Below are 13291 nucleotides of genomic sequence, written 5' to 3'. Positions count from 1 at the left end.
AGTAAAGAAAAGTGTTGACTCAAGCTTTATCTGGTAGACTCTATAGATGGATTCTAGATTTGAAGCTTTCGTGACTGCAAGGATTCATACTCTTTGGTTTTATTCGGTAAAGTCATGTAGGTAAAATAAAATAAAAGAAAACAATTAAATCACGACGTTTCGGAGGCAACACAAGCTTCCGTCTTCAGGTGGAAGTCAGCAGTAAATCTGTGTTGAGTACACAGCTCTAGACGATCGGGTTTATATATTGTCGCGGCATCTTTTGAGGAAGATCAACATCTCGATGAGCTGTGACTTCTTATCTCGTTGTCTGTTAAAAGCTCTCACAGATAGGTGAAAATCCTCCCCGTAGAAGTTATTAATTCTAGATTTGAAGCTTTCGTGACTGCAAGGATTCATACTCTTTGGTTTTATTCGGTAAAGTCACGTAGGTAAAATAAAATAAAACAATTAAATCACGACGTTTCGGAGGCAACACAAGCTTCCGTCTTCAGGTGGAATAGTCACAGCAGAAAATCTGTGTTTAGTACACAGCTCTGAGACGATCGGGTTTATATAGTCGTGGGATCTTTTGAGGAAGGTCAGCGTCTCGATGAGCTGTGACTTCTTATCTCGCTGTCTGTTAAAAGCTCTAACAGATAGGTGAAAATCCTCCCCGTAGAGGTTATTAATTCTATATTTTAAGCTTTCGTGACTGCAAGGATTCATACTCTTTGGTTTTATTCGGTAAAGTCATGTAGGTAAAATAAAATAAAAGAAAACAATTAAATCACGACGTTTCGGAGGCAACACAAGCTTCCATCTTCAGGTGGAAGTCAGCAGAAAATCTGTGTTGAGTACACAACTCTGAGACGATCGGGTTTATATATTGTCGCGGCATCTTTTGAGGAAGGTCAGCGTCTCGATGAGCTGTGACCAAAGAGTATGAAACCTTGCAGTCACGAAAGCTTCAAATCTAGAATTAATAACCTCTACGGGGAGGATTTTCACCTATCTGTTAGAGCTTTTAACAGACGAGATAAGAAAAAAATCCAGAAAAACGCATGTCAAAAATGTTATAAATTGATTTGCATTTTAATGAGGGAAATAAATATTTGACCCCCTCTCAATCAGAAAGATTTCTGGCTCACAGGTGTCTTTTATACAGGTAACGAGCTGAGATTAGGAGCACACTCTTAAAGGGAGTGCTCCTAATCTCAGCTTGTTACCTGTATAAAAGACACCTGTCCACAGAAGCAATCAATAAATCAGATTCCAAACTCTCCACCATGGCCAAGACCAAAGAGCTCTCTAAGGATGTCAGGGACAAGATTGTAGACCTACACAAGGCTGGAATGGGCTACAAGACCATTGCCAAGCAGCTTGGTGAGAAGGTGACAATAGTTGGTGCGATTATTCGCAAATGGAACACAAAAGAACTGTCAATCTCCCTCGGCCTGGGGCTCCATGCAAGATTCACCTCATGGAGTTGCAATGATCATGAGAACGGTGAGGAATGAGCCCAGAACTACACGGGAGGATCTTGTCAATGATCTCAAGGCAGCTGGGACCATAGTCACCAAGAAAACAATTGGTAACACACTACGCCGTGAAGGACTGGAATCCTGCAGCGCCCGCAAGGTCACCCTGCTCAAGAAAGCACATATACATGCCCGTCTGAAGTTTGCCAATGATTCAGAGGACAACTGGGTGAAAGTGTTGTGGTCAGATGAGACCAAAATGGAGCTCTTTGGCATCAACTCAACTCGCCGTGTTTGGAGGAGGAATGCTGCCTATGACCCCAAGAACACCATTCCCACCGTCAAACATGGAGGTGGAAACATTATGATTTGGGGGTGTTTTTCTGCTAAGGGGACAGGACAACTTCACCGCATCAAAGGGACGATGGACGGGGCCATGTACCGTCAAATATTGGGTGAGAACCTCCTTCCCTCAGCCAGGGCATTAAAAATGGGTCGTGGATGGGTATTCCAGCATTACAATAACCCAAAACACACGGCCAAGGCAACAAAGGAGTGGCTCAAGAAGAAGCACATTAAGGTCCTGAAGTGGCCTAGCCAGTCTCCAGACCTTAATCCCATAGAAAATCTGTGGAGGGAGTTCTAGTTGCCAAACGTCAGCCTCGAAACCTTAATGACTTGGAGAAGATCTGCAAAGAGAAGTGGGACAAAATCCCTCCTGAGATGTGTTCAAACCTGGTGGCCAACTACAAGAAACGTCTGACCTCTGTGATTGCCAACAAGGGTTTTGCCACCAAGTACTAAGTCATGTTTTGCAGAGGGGTCAAATACATATTTCTCTCATTAAAATGCAAATCAATTTATAAAAATTTTTACATGCGTTTTTCTGGATTTTTGGTGTTGTTATTCTGTCTCTCACTGTTCAAATAAACCTGCCTACCATTACAATTATAGACTGATCATTTCTTTGTCAGTGGGCAAACGTACAAAATCAGCAGGGGATCAAATACTTTTTTCCCTCACTGTATACAAACATTAAAAAAATCTGCAACATTTAACATACGTTTATGCGATGTTAAGTACATTGACTTAGCATCAAGGAAGAAGACAGCAAAGTAATTAACATCACACCGCAGTCAAATGCACAAATGGTGCACACTACCAGTCTCTATAGAGGATAGCACAAATACCCCACGAACCCACCCTGGACCCCTTCCGGACCAACCCCATACCACTGGAGACAGCCTTGACCAACCCAAAAAATAATCAGAACCTACCCAGAATCCGCTTGGAACCAACCCAGACCCCACCAGACCCACCCAGGATACCCCCAGGAAACCCCTCGGACCCACCCCGGACCTCCCCTAACCCACCGCTGACCCACACCAAACCCACCGTGGAACCCCGAGGACCCACCCCAGACCTTGCCCAACCCAACCTAGACTGCCCCGGCCAGATACCAGACCCCCCCAACCCCCTGAACCCCCCTGGACCCCACCCGAACCAACCCCAAACACATGCCGGACCCCCGCAGACCCATCCAAAACCTCCCTGGGACCTGCCCAAACCCACCCCAGACCCCACCTAGACCAAACCCGAACTCCCACTGGAGCACCCTGGACCCACCTTGGAGCCCCACCAGACCCACCCTGAACACCCCCCCCCCCCAGACCTCCACCAGACCCTCCCCCAGACCAGCTCCGAATCCCCGCCCCACCACACTTGCTGTTCTGCCTTCTAAAGACCATTCAACCTATAATTTATAACACACACAGATGTCTTAATGTACCTCCGATTAGCACGGTTGGCAACATATGGTGAAAAATAAGTTCAACATACATACAACCCACAAACCTCGCTCCCATTCTGTTGGATCACAGGTGCGTCTTACCACCGCCACCATGCCCAATGCACAGTGGTGCCTGAAAAGACCACAACCAGAAAGGATTGACACATTTTCTACAGACCAAACCCAGACAGGCATATTTCTCAGTCAGCGTAGGACCTTCGGTGTATCAATACTGTGCACTAAATTGTAATAAACTTAAACAGAATTCCACCAGATATCGGTACATATTAATTCCTGCCACCTCGACTGTCTTGAGTCGAAACCAGACAAGTGGCAGTCCTACTGCCAGTGTCAACATTTTTATTTATTTAGGGGCTTATGCTGGGTGACAGTCACTCAGTAAAACACGTGCTCCATGAGCGAGCGTCCCTCGCTGTTGTCTCGCCCTTTAGGAAGCTGGGCATCCCCTGCAGTCTCGGCCCAGCCCTCATCATGGTCCAGCCTCCTCAGCGGCATGGGGGCCACGGCAGCGATGATGGCGGTCGCCAGGTCAGAGCAGCTGTGGCGCTCGCACTCCTCTGCAAGGCCCCGCCAGCCGGGCGAGGGGCACACGGCGTCGTGCTCGATGGCTTCTCGGAGACAGTCTAAGGAACAACCGTGGAGTGGTGGTGTCAGCAACACAGTAAGTTGAGGTACAGGTGCACCATTGCAATTGCTTGTTTGCAGCACTGCTTGTGGAGGGACCTCCACTCGAGGCAGATCTTGAGAACCTGTCTACAGAGTATTTGGCCTATATTTACCGACGTCATGTAACAATACGGAAATGGCCAATCGACTAACTGTGGTGTACACCTTTTTACGGCAGGGTGACCAAAGGTAAGATCATTTTTAGATAGGAGTGGCCAAAAGTGGGAGAATTTAGATAAAAATTTTCTGCTGCCATGCCAGGGAGAAGGAACAACAGTGTGTTCACCATCACACCATGGTAGCTAATTATCTCAAATTCGACAGTTTCATTTGCAAGACAAAGTCCGTGTTGTAGATGGTGGATCCAGAGCTGCTGGGGAGGACCGTGGTGAAGGAGTGTGCATCATGGCGGCGGATTGACCTTCACTCACACTCGCCGTGCAGGTTGATGAAGGAATAATATTTCGTCTCACTTATTGCCGAGTTGCTGAAATTGGTTTGGGTGGCCCTTTACAGTTTAGCTACGCAGATCTACAAGGCACTCGAGCTTCTTTGCTACAGAAAGGCAATGCTTAATTGAAGATGAATTAAATTTGTTCAAAAAATTTTCATTGAATACTTCAATCATCACTATTGTATAGTTTTATCTGAGTCTGTTACCATGAGGCACACTTGTAATGCTGATTCTTAAACCGAAGAAAACATAAAAGGTGGCATTTGAAACACAAGAAGTAAGCTGATCCCCAAGGCTTGAAAAGGTATTGTTGAAAAAATATAGAACAAATGTACAAAAATATGATAGAGTGGGAGAGCAAGCGAGGGTAAGGAAGCATGAGAAAGCGAGATAGCGCAAGAGTCTGGCGAAGCGCATGGATGTGCGTGGAGTTCATGCATATGGCTTCAGCAAATAACACAGAGAAGTTCATGTGTTTACATCTAGAGAATTGCGTGTGCACATACGCATGTCGTGTCCTATCGCGCAACTTAATTAGCGAACTAACAGTGTTCCTGGTCAGCGTATTCCGGTTTATGTATATTTTTGCAGCTTTTCCAGCTTGCCCCGTAATCGAGTTCGGCTTCGAGAGGTTTTACTAGACTAACATTTGATTTTTCTCCAGTGCAATGAGCCATTCTCTGCCCCTGTTGGTGTATTTCGAATATTTATCTCTGGATCAGCAGAAACGTACATAATCTTCTTAAGTGATATGTGCAGAGTAATAATTTCCTTTGGTGACTCTAAACAAACGGTGTAAATTCCACATTCCTATGGTCGGAGAGAGTCTATCCATGTCATGACCGATGCTCACTCTATACAAAGCAGCACATCAAAACCTTGCCCATCGTGGGGGTTACGTTCCTGACAATAGCCGCAATCATAAAAAACACAATTCGCAAACTCAAAAAATATGGTTTGGTTCCCGGTTCGTAACACGAAACCCCCTCCTTTGTTTTATGTTCGCCTACATGAACCGAAACATGAAACAGGAAGTATTTTTTTTATGTAAATGATCAGTAATATTATAGATTGAAAACGAAAATATGTATATTCTTCTGCGGCAGGATTGCGAGCACAGTGCAGTTAAGAGTACCTACATAGTACTTATTTACGATGCGCAATGTACAGGTGTGGTGCCACAACAGCGAAGCCACTCCGTGGGAGCCGTGCCTGCGGCGGGGGTGCTGCAGCAACAAAGCCACCCGGCTTCCGTCACAGCGCTTCCCCCAACACCCCCCACATGAACACACACACACACACACACATCCCCACATAGAGCCCCGAGGGGAGGTCACCTGGCCGACAGTTTTTCACCCAGAAGCCCTCTTATGGAACAGAACTTCATAGTTTCCTGCGACCAGGGAATTGAGCGACCTCCCCGAGGCTAATGTGCACCGCGGCGCCGTGACCTGGGTTGTAATTACATGGTCACGACGGGGGTTGCTGAGCCCCCGTGGATAGAGCACCTCGACACTCGACACGGGTCAGCAGGCAGGTAAGGGGTGGGGCGGAGTAGCGAGCGGCGGAAAAGCAGGGGGCCCTCCCCTTGCACAGCGTGTGTAGGGGGTGGACGTCGGAGAGAGCACTAATCCGATTAGCAAAGAGCGGGAAATCCGAGGCTCCGGATTGGACGAGAGGCCAGCGGATTAGCGGCACGTTATCTTTGATGTAGGGACGATAAAAAGGGAGGGAAGTCAAGGGCAAAGTCTCTTTTGTTCGGGTTCTTCTGGAGTGAGGGATCGGAGGAGTCATCGTGCCCTGCTACTGGAACGTCCGTGAGATGAGTCGCAGAGCAGCTAAGCCCGGTTCCCAGCAAAAGCTACGTGCAGCCTCGCCTTTCCACGGCTTCCTACACCTCGAAATCGGATTGTAAGTATGGAGGAGAGAGGTAAGACAAAGGGGAATATCCCTTAGGGAGAGTGAGTAGGGAGAGATGGGACATATTGAGTCCTAGACCGCCGGGAGATAGGTTAGACCTGCCCTGCTGGCCCACACTGACACGGGTAGATTAGCTTCGTTAATCGGAGAATAAATCGCCAGTAGACAATAAACCTTGTCGTGTTGTCCCTGCGAGTGCGGAGAGGGGTGCATGGTGTTGTAAGCCTTCTCGTTGTGGTTGCCTGTGTTTGCGCACGAGCGTGTAATTTACCCGCGTGGGTGCAATCGCCACTGTGCGGCTCGTGGTTAGCGTGTGCGAGAGGGGCACGGCGGCGTACTCGCGAGGTGGTTCATACAGCCCTTTAAATCATGCCTCGAGGGGCCGCAGCGAGGGGGGGGGGGAGTCGGAGAGCAGTGGGTCGCAGATGAGCGGGGAGTCGGGGGTCAGCCTCCCCGACACAGGAATCTCACGGTCAAAGCCGCGAATGGTCGAGCCATGGCAGCACAAACGGTGAACTGTACCTCAATAAACGTGGTGGAAATAGCCAAATCCACGATGGGAAAACCCGCGATGGCCAAGATTTTGGTGTACTTAATTTAATGAAATCAGACAAGTCAACAGCTGAGTCTGCCCTCAACTAAATTTTAACCTCCAACCTTCCAAATGCAAGTTGAGCACTCTGCTAACAGTGCCAAGCAGCTGGCTATTCATTGCCATGTGGCTGTGTAATTACGTGTTCTCTGTCGGAGAGATGCATTTGTCCTTCAGGGGCTCTATAGGTCCCAATTGCAAATGTAGTTAATTAAGTGCATGCTGTGCTGATCATGCAGCGGTGATGTACAGCTCACCTGGCCCGCAGCTGTAGATGGCACGCAGGAGCTGCATGGCGTAGCAAGTCCGCTGGGCAGACACCAGGACTGAGGCTACCAGTCCCAGGGATAGCATGGGGAGCCGTCCCCGCCAGCCCTGAGTGAGACCCCGGACTAGTTCCACGCTGGCACAGCGGAGAACCAGGTATATGCAGTCCTCTGCGAAAGCCACGGGGGCATTGATTAATTAATTTGCTTTGACCGCCAAACAGTCCAAATATCAGTGGTCACTACGCTCGAAAAAGCACAAGCACTTACTCATCTTTATTGGTGGCCCTGAACCACAGAAGGACATTCTGTAACTCCTCTGATGGGGGAAGGAATTTAAACAGGAAGGACTACCTTGATTTGGTGCTTTAGAGACTGCAGGAATTACTCTTTGGTTTTTTCGGTAAAGTCACGTGGAAATAAGAAATAATCATAAAATTACATAATAACATACGACGTTTCGATTGCAACGCAAGCAATCATCATCAGGTATAGAAGAGCTAAATTGAAGAGAGAGAGGAAACACAGAACCGCAGATATATATACAGACAACTAAGTAGAGGGAGTTAACACAGAGACACAAAGAGACACAACGTACGGAGCACAGAGAGATAGGGTCTATGTGCCGAGGCCTTAGCATGTAGGGGAGACAAAGAGAGATGGAGAAGCACATCAAATCGAACAAGATTTAGTAAAATTTGGAAGCAATATAATGCAGCACAGAGGGTCTATCAAAACACAATCAACGGATGGTCTGGCTGATTACGTTATTTCAAAGATTGCTAAATTATAGGTTAAGAGTGATAGAGTACAGATCGCAAACACATATATAGACATCTAAGCAGAGAGAGTTAGCACAGAGACACAGAGAGAGACACACACATGGGACACAGTGAAACAATGCTTCTGTGTCGAAGCCTTAAATAGAGGGATAGGGGGGGGGCGGAGACAGAGAAAAGGAATACAAATTAGCATGGACTGGACTGAGCAAGTAGAGGAGCCACGCACATGCCGCTGCAGCGTGATGAGGGGGGGGGGCACAAAAATCAGATTAGCATGACCACAGGGACTGTGGAGAGAGACAAGACACATACACGTAGACACAAAGGCAGAAACACAGGTAGAGACAACACTGAGACACAAACTTAAGTTAAGTGTGACATTTGAGAGAGACAAGACACATACACGGAGACACAAACAGAGACAACGCAAAGACACATACTTGATACCTCCCCGTAGAGGTGGTTCAAACTTGATTTGGTGCTTTCGTGACTGCAGAAATTGCTCTTTGGTTTTTTTCGGTAAAGTCAGGTAGAAATAAGAAATAATAATAAAATTACATAATAGCATACGACGTTTCGATTGCAACACAAGCAATCATCAGACCGCAGCCCCTTCGCCAGCATTGACTCTTAATACCTCTCACACCACGGTTAATGGTATGGTTTTACAACATGGAGTATGAGTAGCGCCTCGCAGCTGTCTCTCTCCCCCTCCTCTGTTCCGACCATGGACGAACTCGTCCGTCTGAACGGGGCCCGTAGCTATCCGTGGTGCTAAAGTTGAGGCTTAAAGGCCGTGATCTGAACGTGGCTCTTTCACTCCAGCGCTGTCCTACCAGACAGTCTCGTCCCTTCACCTGATGAAGGCCGCTTGTGTTGTGGCCGAAACGTCGTGAGAATATTATTGTGTTATTTTATTTTATCAATTTATTATTTTATTCTCATTCTACGTGACTTTACCGAAAGAACCAAAGAAGATGAATCATTGCAGTCACGAAAGCTTTAAATCGAAAAATAGAAGAGCTAAATTTAAGAGAGAGAGAGGAAACACAGAACCGCAGATATATATACAGACACCTAAGTAAAGGGAGTTAACACAGAGACACAAAGACACACAACGTACGGAGCACAGAGAGATAGGGTCTCTGTGCCGAGGCCTTAGCATGCAGGGGAGACAAAGAGAGATGGAGAAGCACATTAAATCGAACAAGATTTAGTAATATTTGGAAACAATATAATGCAGCACACAGGGTCGGTCAAAACACAATTAACGCATGGTCTGGCTGATTACGTTATTATTATTTCTTATTTCTACGTGACTTTACCGAAAAAAAACAAAGAGTAATTCCTGCAGTCACGAAAGCACCAAATCAAGTTTGAACCACCTCTATGGGGAGGTATCAAGTATGTGTCTTTGCGTTGCCTCTGTGTCTCCGTGTATGTGTCTTGTCTCTCTCTCAAATGTCACAATTAACTTAAGTTTGTGTCTCAGTGTTGTCTCTACCTGTGTTTCTGCCTTTGTGTCTACGTGTATGTGTCTTGTCTCTCTCCACAGTCCCTGTGGTCATGCTAATCTGATTTTTGTGCCCCCCCCCCTCATCACGCTGCAGCGGCATGTGCGTGGATCCCTTTTCTCTGTCTCCGCCCCCCCCCTCTCCCTCTATTTAAAGCTTCGACACAGAAGCATTGTTTCACTGTGTCCCATGTGTGTGTCTCTCTCTGTGTCTCTGTGCTAACTCTCTCTGCTTAGATATCTATATATGTGTCTGCGATCTGTACTCTATCACTCTTAACCTATAATTTAGCAATCTTTGAAATAACGTAATCAGCCACACCATGCGTTAATTGTGTTTTGACCGACCCTCTGTGCTGCATTATATTGTTTCCAAATGTTACTAAATCTTGTTTGATTTGATGTGCTTCTCCATCTCTCTTTGTCTCCCCTACATGCTAAGGCCTCGGCACAGAGACCCTATCTCTCTGTGCTCCGTACGTTGTGTCTCTTTGTGTCTCTGTGTTAACTCCCTCTACTTAGGTGTCTATATATATCTGCGGTTCTGTGTTTCCTCTCTCTCTTAAATTTAGCTCTTCTATAACTGATGATTACTGCTTGCGTTGCAATCGAAACGTCGTATGCTATTATGTAAATTTATTATTTCTTATTTCTACGTGACTTTACCGAAAAAACCAAAGAGTAGGAAGGACTACCATTCACTTCCTGCAAATTTAAAGTAATTTTACCAACCCCCGTGAATTTTTGTGTACGTTGAACTTCCTTCAAGGAGTATGTAGCCAACCGTGCTAATCAGAGGTGCGGCAGAAGGACAACAAACTAAAAACAAAAAGCAGTTCTAAAGAAATGAGTTTTCAATCCAGATTTAAGAGTGCATAGCTCTAGTGGCTTCCTAATATCAGAAGGAAGAGCGTTCCAGGAAGTTAAGTTGATCTCAACCGGGAGTTGAACTCATGGGTTCTAAATTGCGAGTCATCTTTATCAAATCATAAAATATATCCATGCAACAGCTCTTCACTTAATTCACTTACACTGCTGGATTATATTTGTTCCGCCTGAGGACGACCGCTTGTGTTGCGATCGAAACGTCGTGATTTATTTTATTTTATACCTATATGACTTTACCGAAAGAACCAAAGAGTATGGATTCCTGCAATCACGAAAGCTTCAAATCAAGACTTAATTAACTTGTTTATATAACTGTAGACGTTTTAAAACCATGCTTCTGCACAAGTGCACCACAAATAGCAGGTAAATTGCCACCTACTGAAATAAAATCCATGTGGCTGAACAGTGTAGCGTGCGCACAAAGCACGCATCATAACCTCACCCATGCTGAAAGAGTCACAGGTGTGGACATAGGCAAGAGCTCCCTGCACTCGGCCTTGGCAGCACAGGGCCTCAGCTGCCTTCCCGTGGGCACCAGTCGTTGGCTCCGTCTCACCATGCCGGCAAATCACATCTCCTAGTGCTTCGGAGAATGTTAGCCTGGATGCAGACACACCATCACACCACAGACAAGCATCACCTCTGTACATAATGCCTGTATAGCAATCCCTTGCCAACCGCGGACTTGCCTACCACGAAATTCATGTATACACCTTCTTTGGTTCTTTTGGTAAAGTCACGTAGAATGAGAATAAAATAATAAAATAACACAATAAAATTCTCACGACGTTTCGGCCACAACGCAAGCGGCTGTCTTCAGGTGAAGGGAACAGACGTGTCGGGACGACAGAGCTTCAATGAACGATGTTAGGATTCGTAGCGACTTTTAAGCTGGTTGGGAGAAGTGAGGCACCTTGACAAAAGGATTTACATATCAATTAGCTGAGGGATTAGCTTGTGACTGGTCACAGAAATGGCTATGTTAAAGTCAAAACCTACACATCCACAGAGGCAACTAGTAATTTAGCATTGAAATAGCTAAGGGATTAGCTTGTGCAAATAGCTGAGGGATTAGCTTGTGACTGGTCACAGAAATGGCGATGTTAAAGTCAAAACCTACACATCCACAGAGGCAACTAGTAATTTAGCATTGAAATAGCAAAGGGATTAGCTTGTGACTGGTCACAGAAATAGATGTTAAAGTAAAGGCCTACACATCCACAGAGCTTCAATGAACGCTGTTAAGATTCGTAGCGACTTTAAGCTGGTTGGGAGAAGTGAGGCACCTTGACAGAGGGGGTCTACATATCAAATAGCTGAGGGATTAGCTTGTGACTGGTCACGGAAATGGCTATGTTATACACGTTTTATTATCTGTATACCAATTTACTAAACGCAGCCTGTAAGCACGGGTCTGCAACACGCAATTTACAAATGTTGTGGGGATGCGGTTCTACTCTGCACCTCCGCGCCACCCATGGGGCTGCGTCGTAGCCTATCAGCTGTCTGTCTGCTTTGTTGTGATTTTCGAAGGCCAAAGACCGTGTCGTATCGCAACCATAGAGGGAGGTGTACCGGAACTTACACTAAAAAAACACAGCATCCATGCATCCTAACTTTTTAAATGAAAAGTACCAACACCACCGATCCAGCCAGCAGCACAACTGATCCAGCCACCAGCACCACTGTGACTGCCTCCTCGCCTGCCTCCTCGCCTGCCCACTCATCTATCATTGATGACTCGGAGGAAGAGGGGAAGGGTGAGCTGAGCTCCTCCTTCTAACCACCCCTTCCCCCATCATCTTATTTTAGTATCTTGCCCTTCCCCCGCACATCCGAATAGGACGGTTGGCTATGTACGGTACAAAAGAAGTTCAATATAATACATACATTTTCATCATCACCGTTAATATTAAAGGTATGTAAAGTTAATGTAATGTTCATGTTTATTACGTTATTGTGTAATGTACTGTATTTTATTGTGTTTAGTTAATAAACAGGCAAGTTAATTAAGCTACGACGAGTCTGACCATGGCCCCTATACTTGACCAACCACGGATTTGCCTGCCGTGGCTTTTTCCAGGAACCTAACCCTCTCGATTAGCAAGCGATTTCTGTACTTCGTGTATTGTGTTAATATCAGCATTTGGGGTGACATAAGTGGCCAAATATGTGAAGGAAGTGGTGTGAGTGTGATTCTCATGTACATATCGGTGCTGTGTCTGTGTGTGTATCTGTATGTATGTCCATGTGTCTGGTAATGTATCTGTGTGTCTGTATTGGCTGTGTGATGCTGTGTGGAAGCTACCTGGCTTCTTTTAAAAGCTCTGGGTCTTTTGGCCACAATTGTGTCCTCTCTACTCTATGCTTACAAAATTTGGACCCCTTTAAACATACATCTGTGTTAGCTTGAAACATTCAGGCTGGCCTGCCTGCAATCCATGCTGGGTTTAAGCAGGCTGGATCGTGTGGGGAGCTCAAACATCTTGAAAGAACTGGAAAGAGTGCCATTCGTGAGCTTCTCCTGCAGGCAAGGTGACATTGGTTGGGTCATGTAGCCTGCATGCCAAGCCTCCTTGTGGCGAAGTAGGTTCTGTTTGACCACATGGAGAATGAGCAGGCAGAGAAGACTGGTGATGATTCACTGCTGAAGGGATCCGAGGAGGAATCAAGCAGCGAGGATTCGTCAACTGTCTTCTACAGCGTATAAATCTACTCTGACTTTTAAAGGAGGCTGCTATCCTAACTCTGTTTGCACGTGGACAAGGACATTGCTGTCGAGGACTATCTGTATATATATATTAATAAATAGTTAATGATTTAACATGTCTCAATCATCTCATGTCTTTTCATACGAATCACGATGTGAATGAGGAAAACTAGAAATTATTGTTATTTTGTATATATTTTTAATTGTGGTTTAGCACGTAGGCTTTCGGG

At 45.9% G+C, this 13291-nt stretch overlaps 1 protein-coding gene across 1 annotated transcript; it reads right to left on the bottom strand.

The window, feature by feature from the left end:
- Positions 1–3154: 3154 nt before the first annotated feature.
- Positions 3155–13068, bottom strand: LOC142924657 (clathrin heavy chain linker domain-containing protein 1-like). The gene is made up of 3 exons (XM_076067333.1): positions 10794–13068; positions 7160–7339; positions 3155–3893 (listed from the first exon to the last, which is right to left on the bottom strand). Exons 1-3 carry the CDS (start codon positions 10999–11001, stop codon positions 3646–3648), a joined length of 636 nt encoding a protein of 211 aa, XP_075923448.1. The 5' UTR covers positions 11002–13068; the 3' UTR covers positions 3155–3645.
- Positions 13069–13291: the final 223 nt, after the last annotated feature.

The sequence above is a fragment of the Petromyzon marinus genome, chromosome 15 (genome assembly GCF_048934315.1).
Source record: "Petromyzon marinus isolate PM22_M1 ecotype Great Lakes invasive population chromosome 15, UKy_Petmar_22M1.pri1.0, whole genome shotgun sequence".
NCBI lineage: Eukaryota > Metazoa > Chordata > Hyperoartia > Petromyzontiformes > Petromyzontidae > Petromyzon > Petromyzon marinus.
This window is presented reverse-complemented; position numbering and strand designations above follow the sequence as displayed.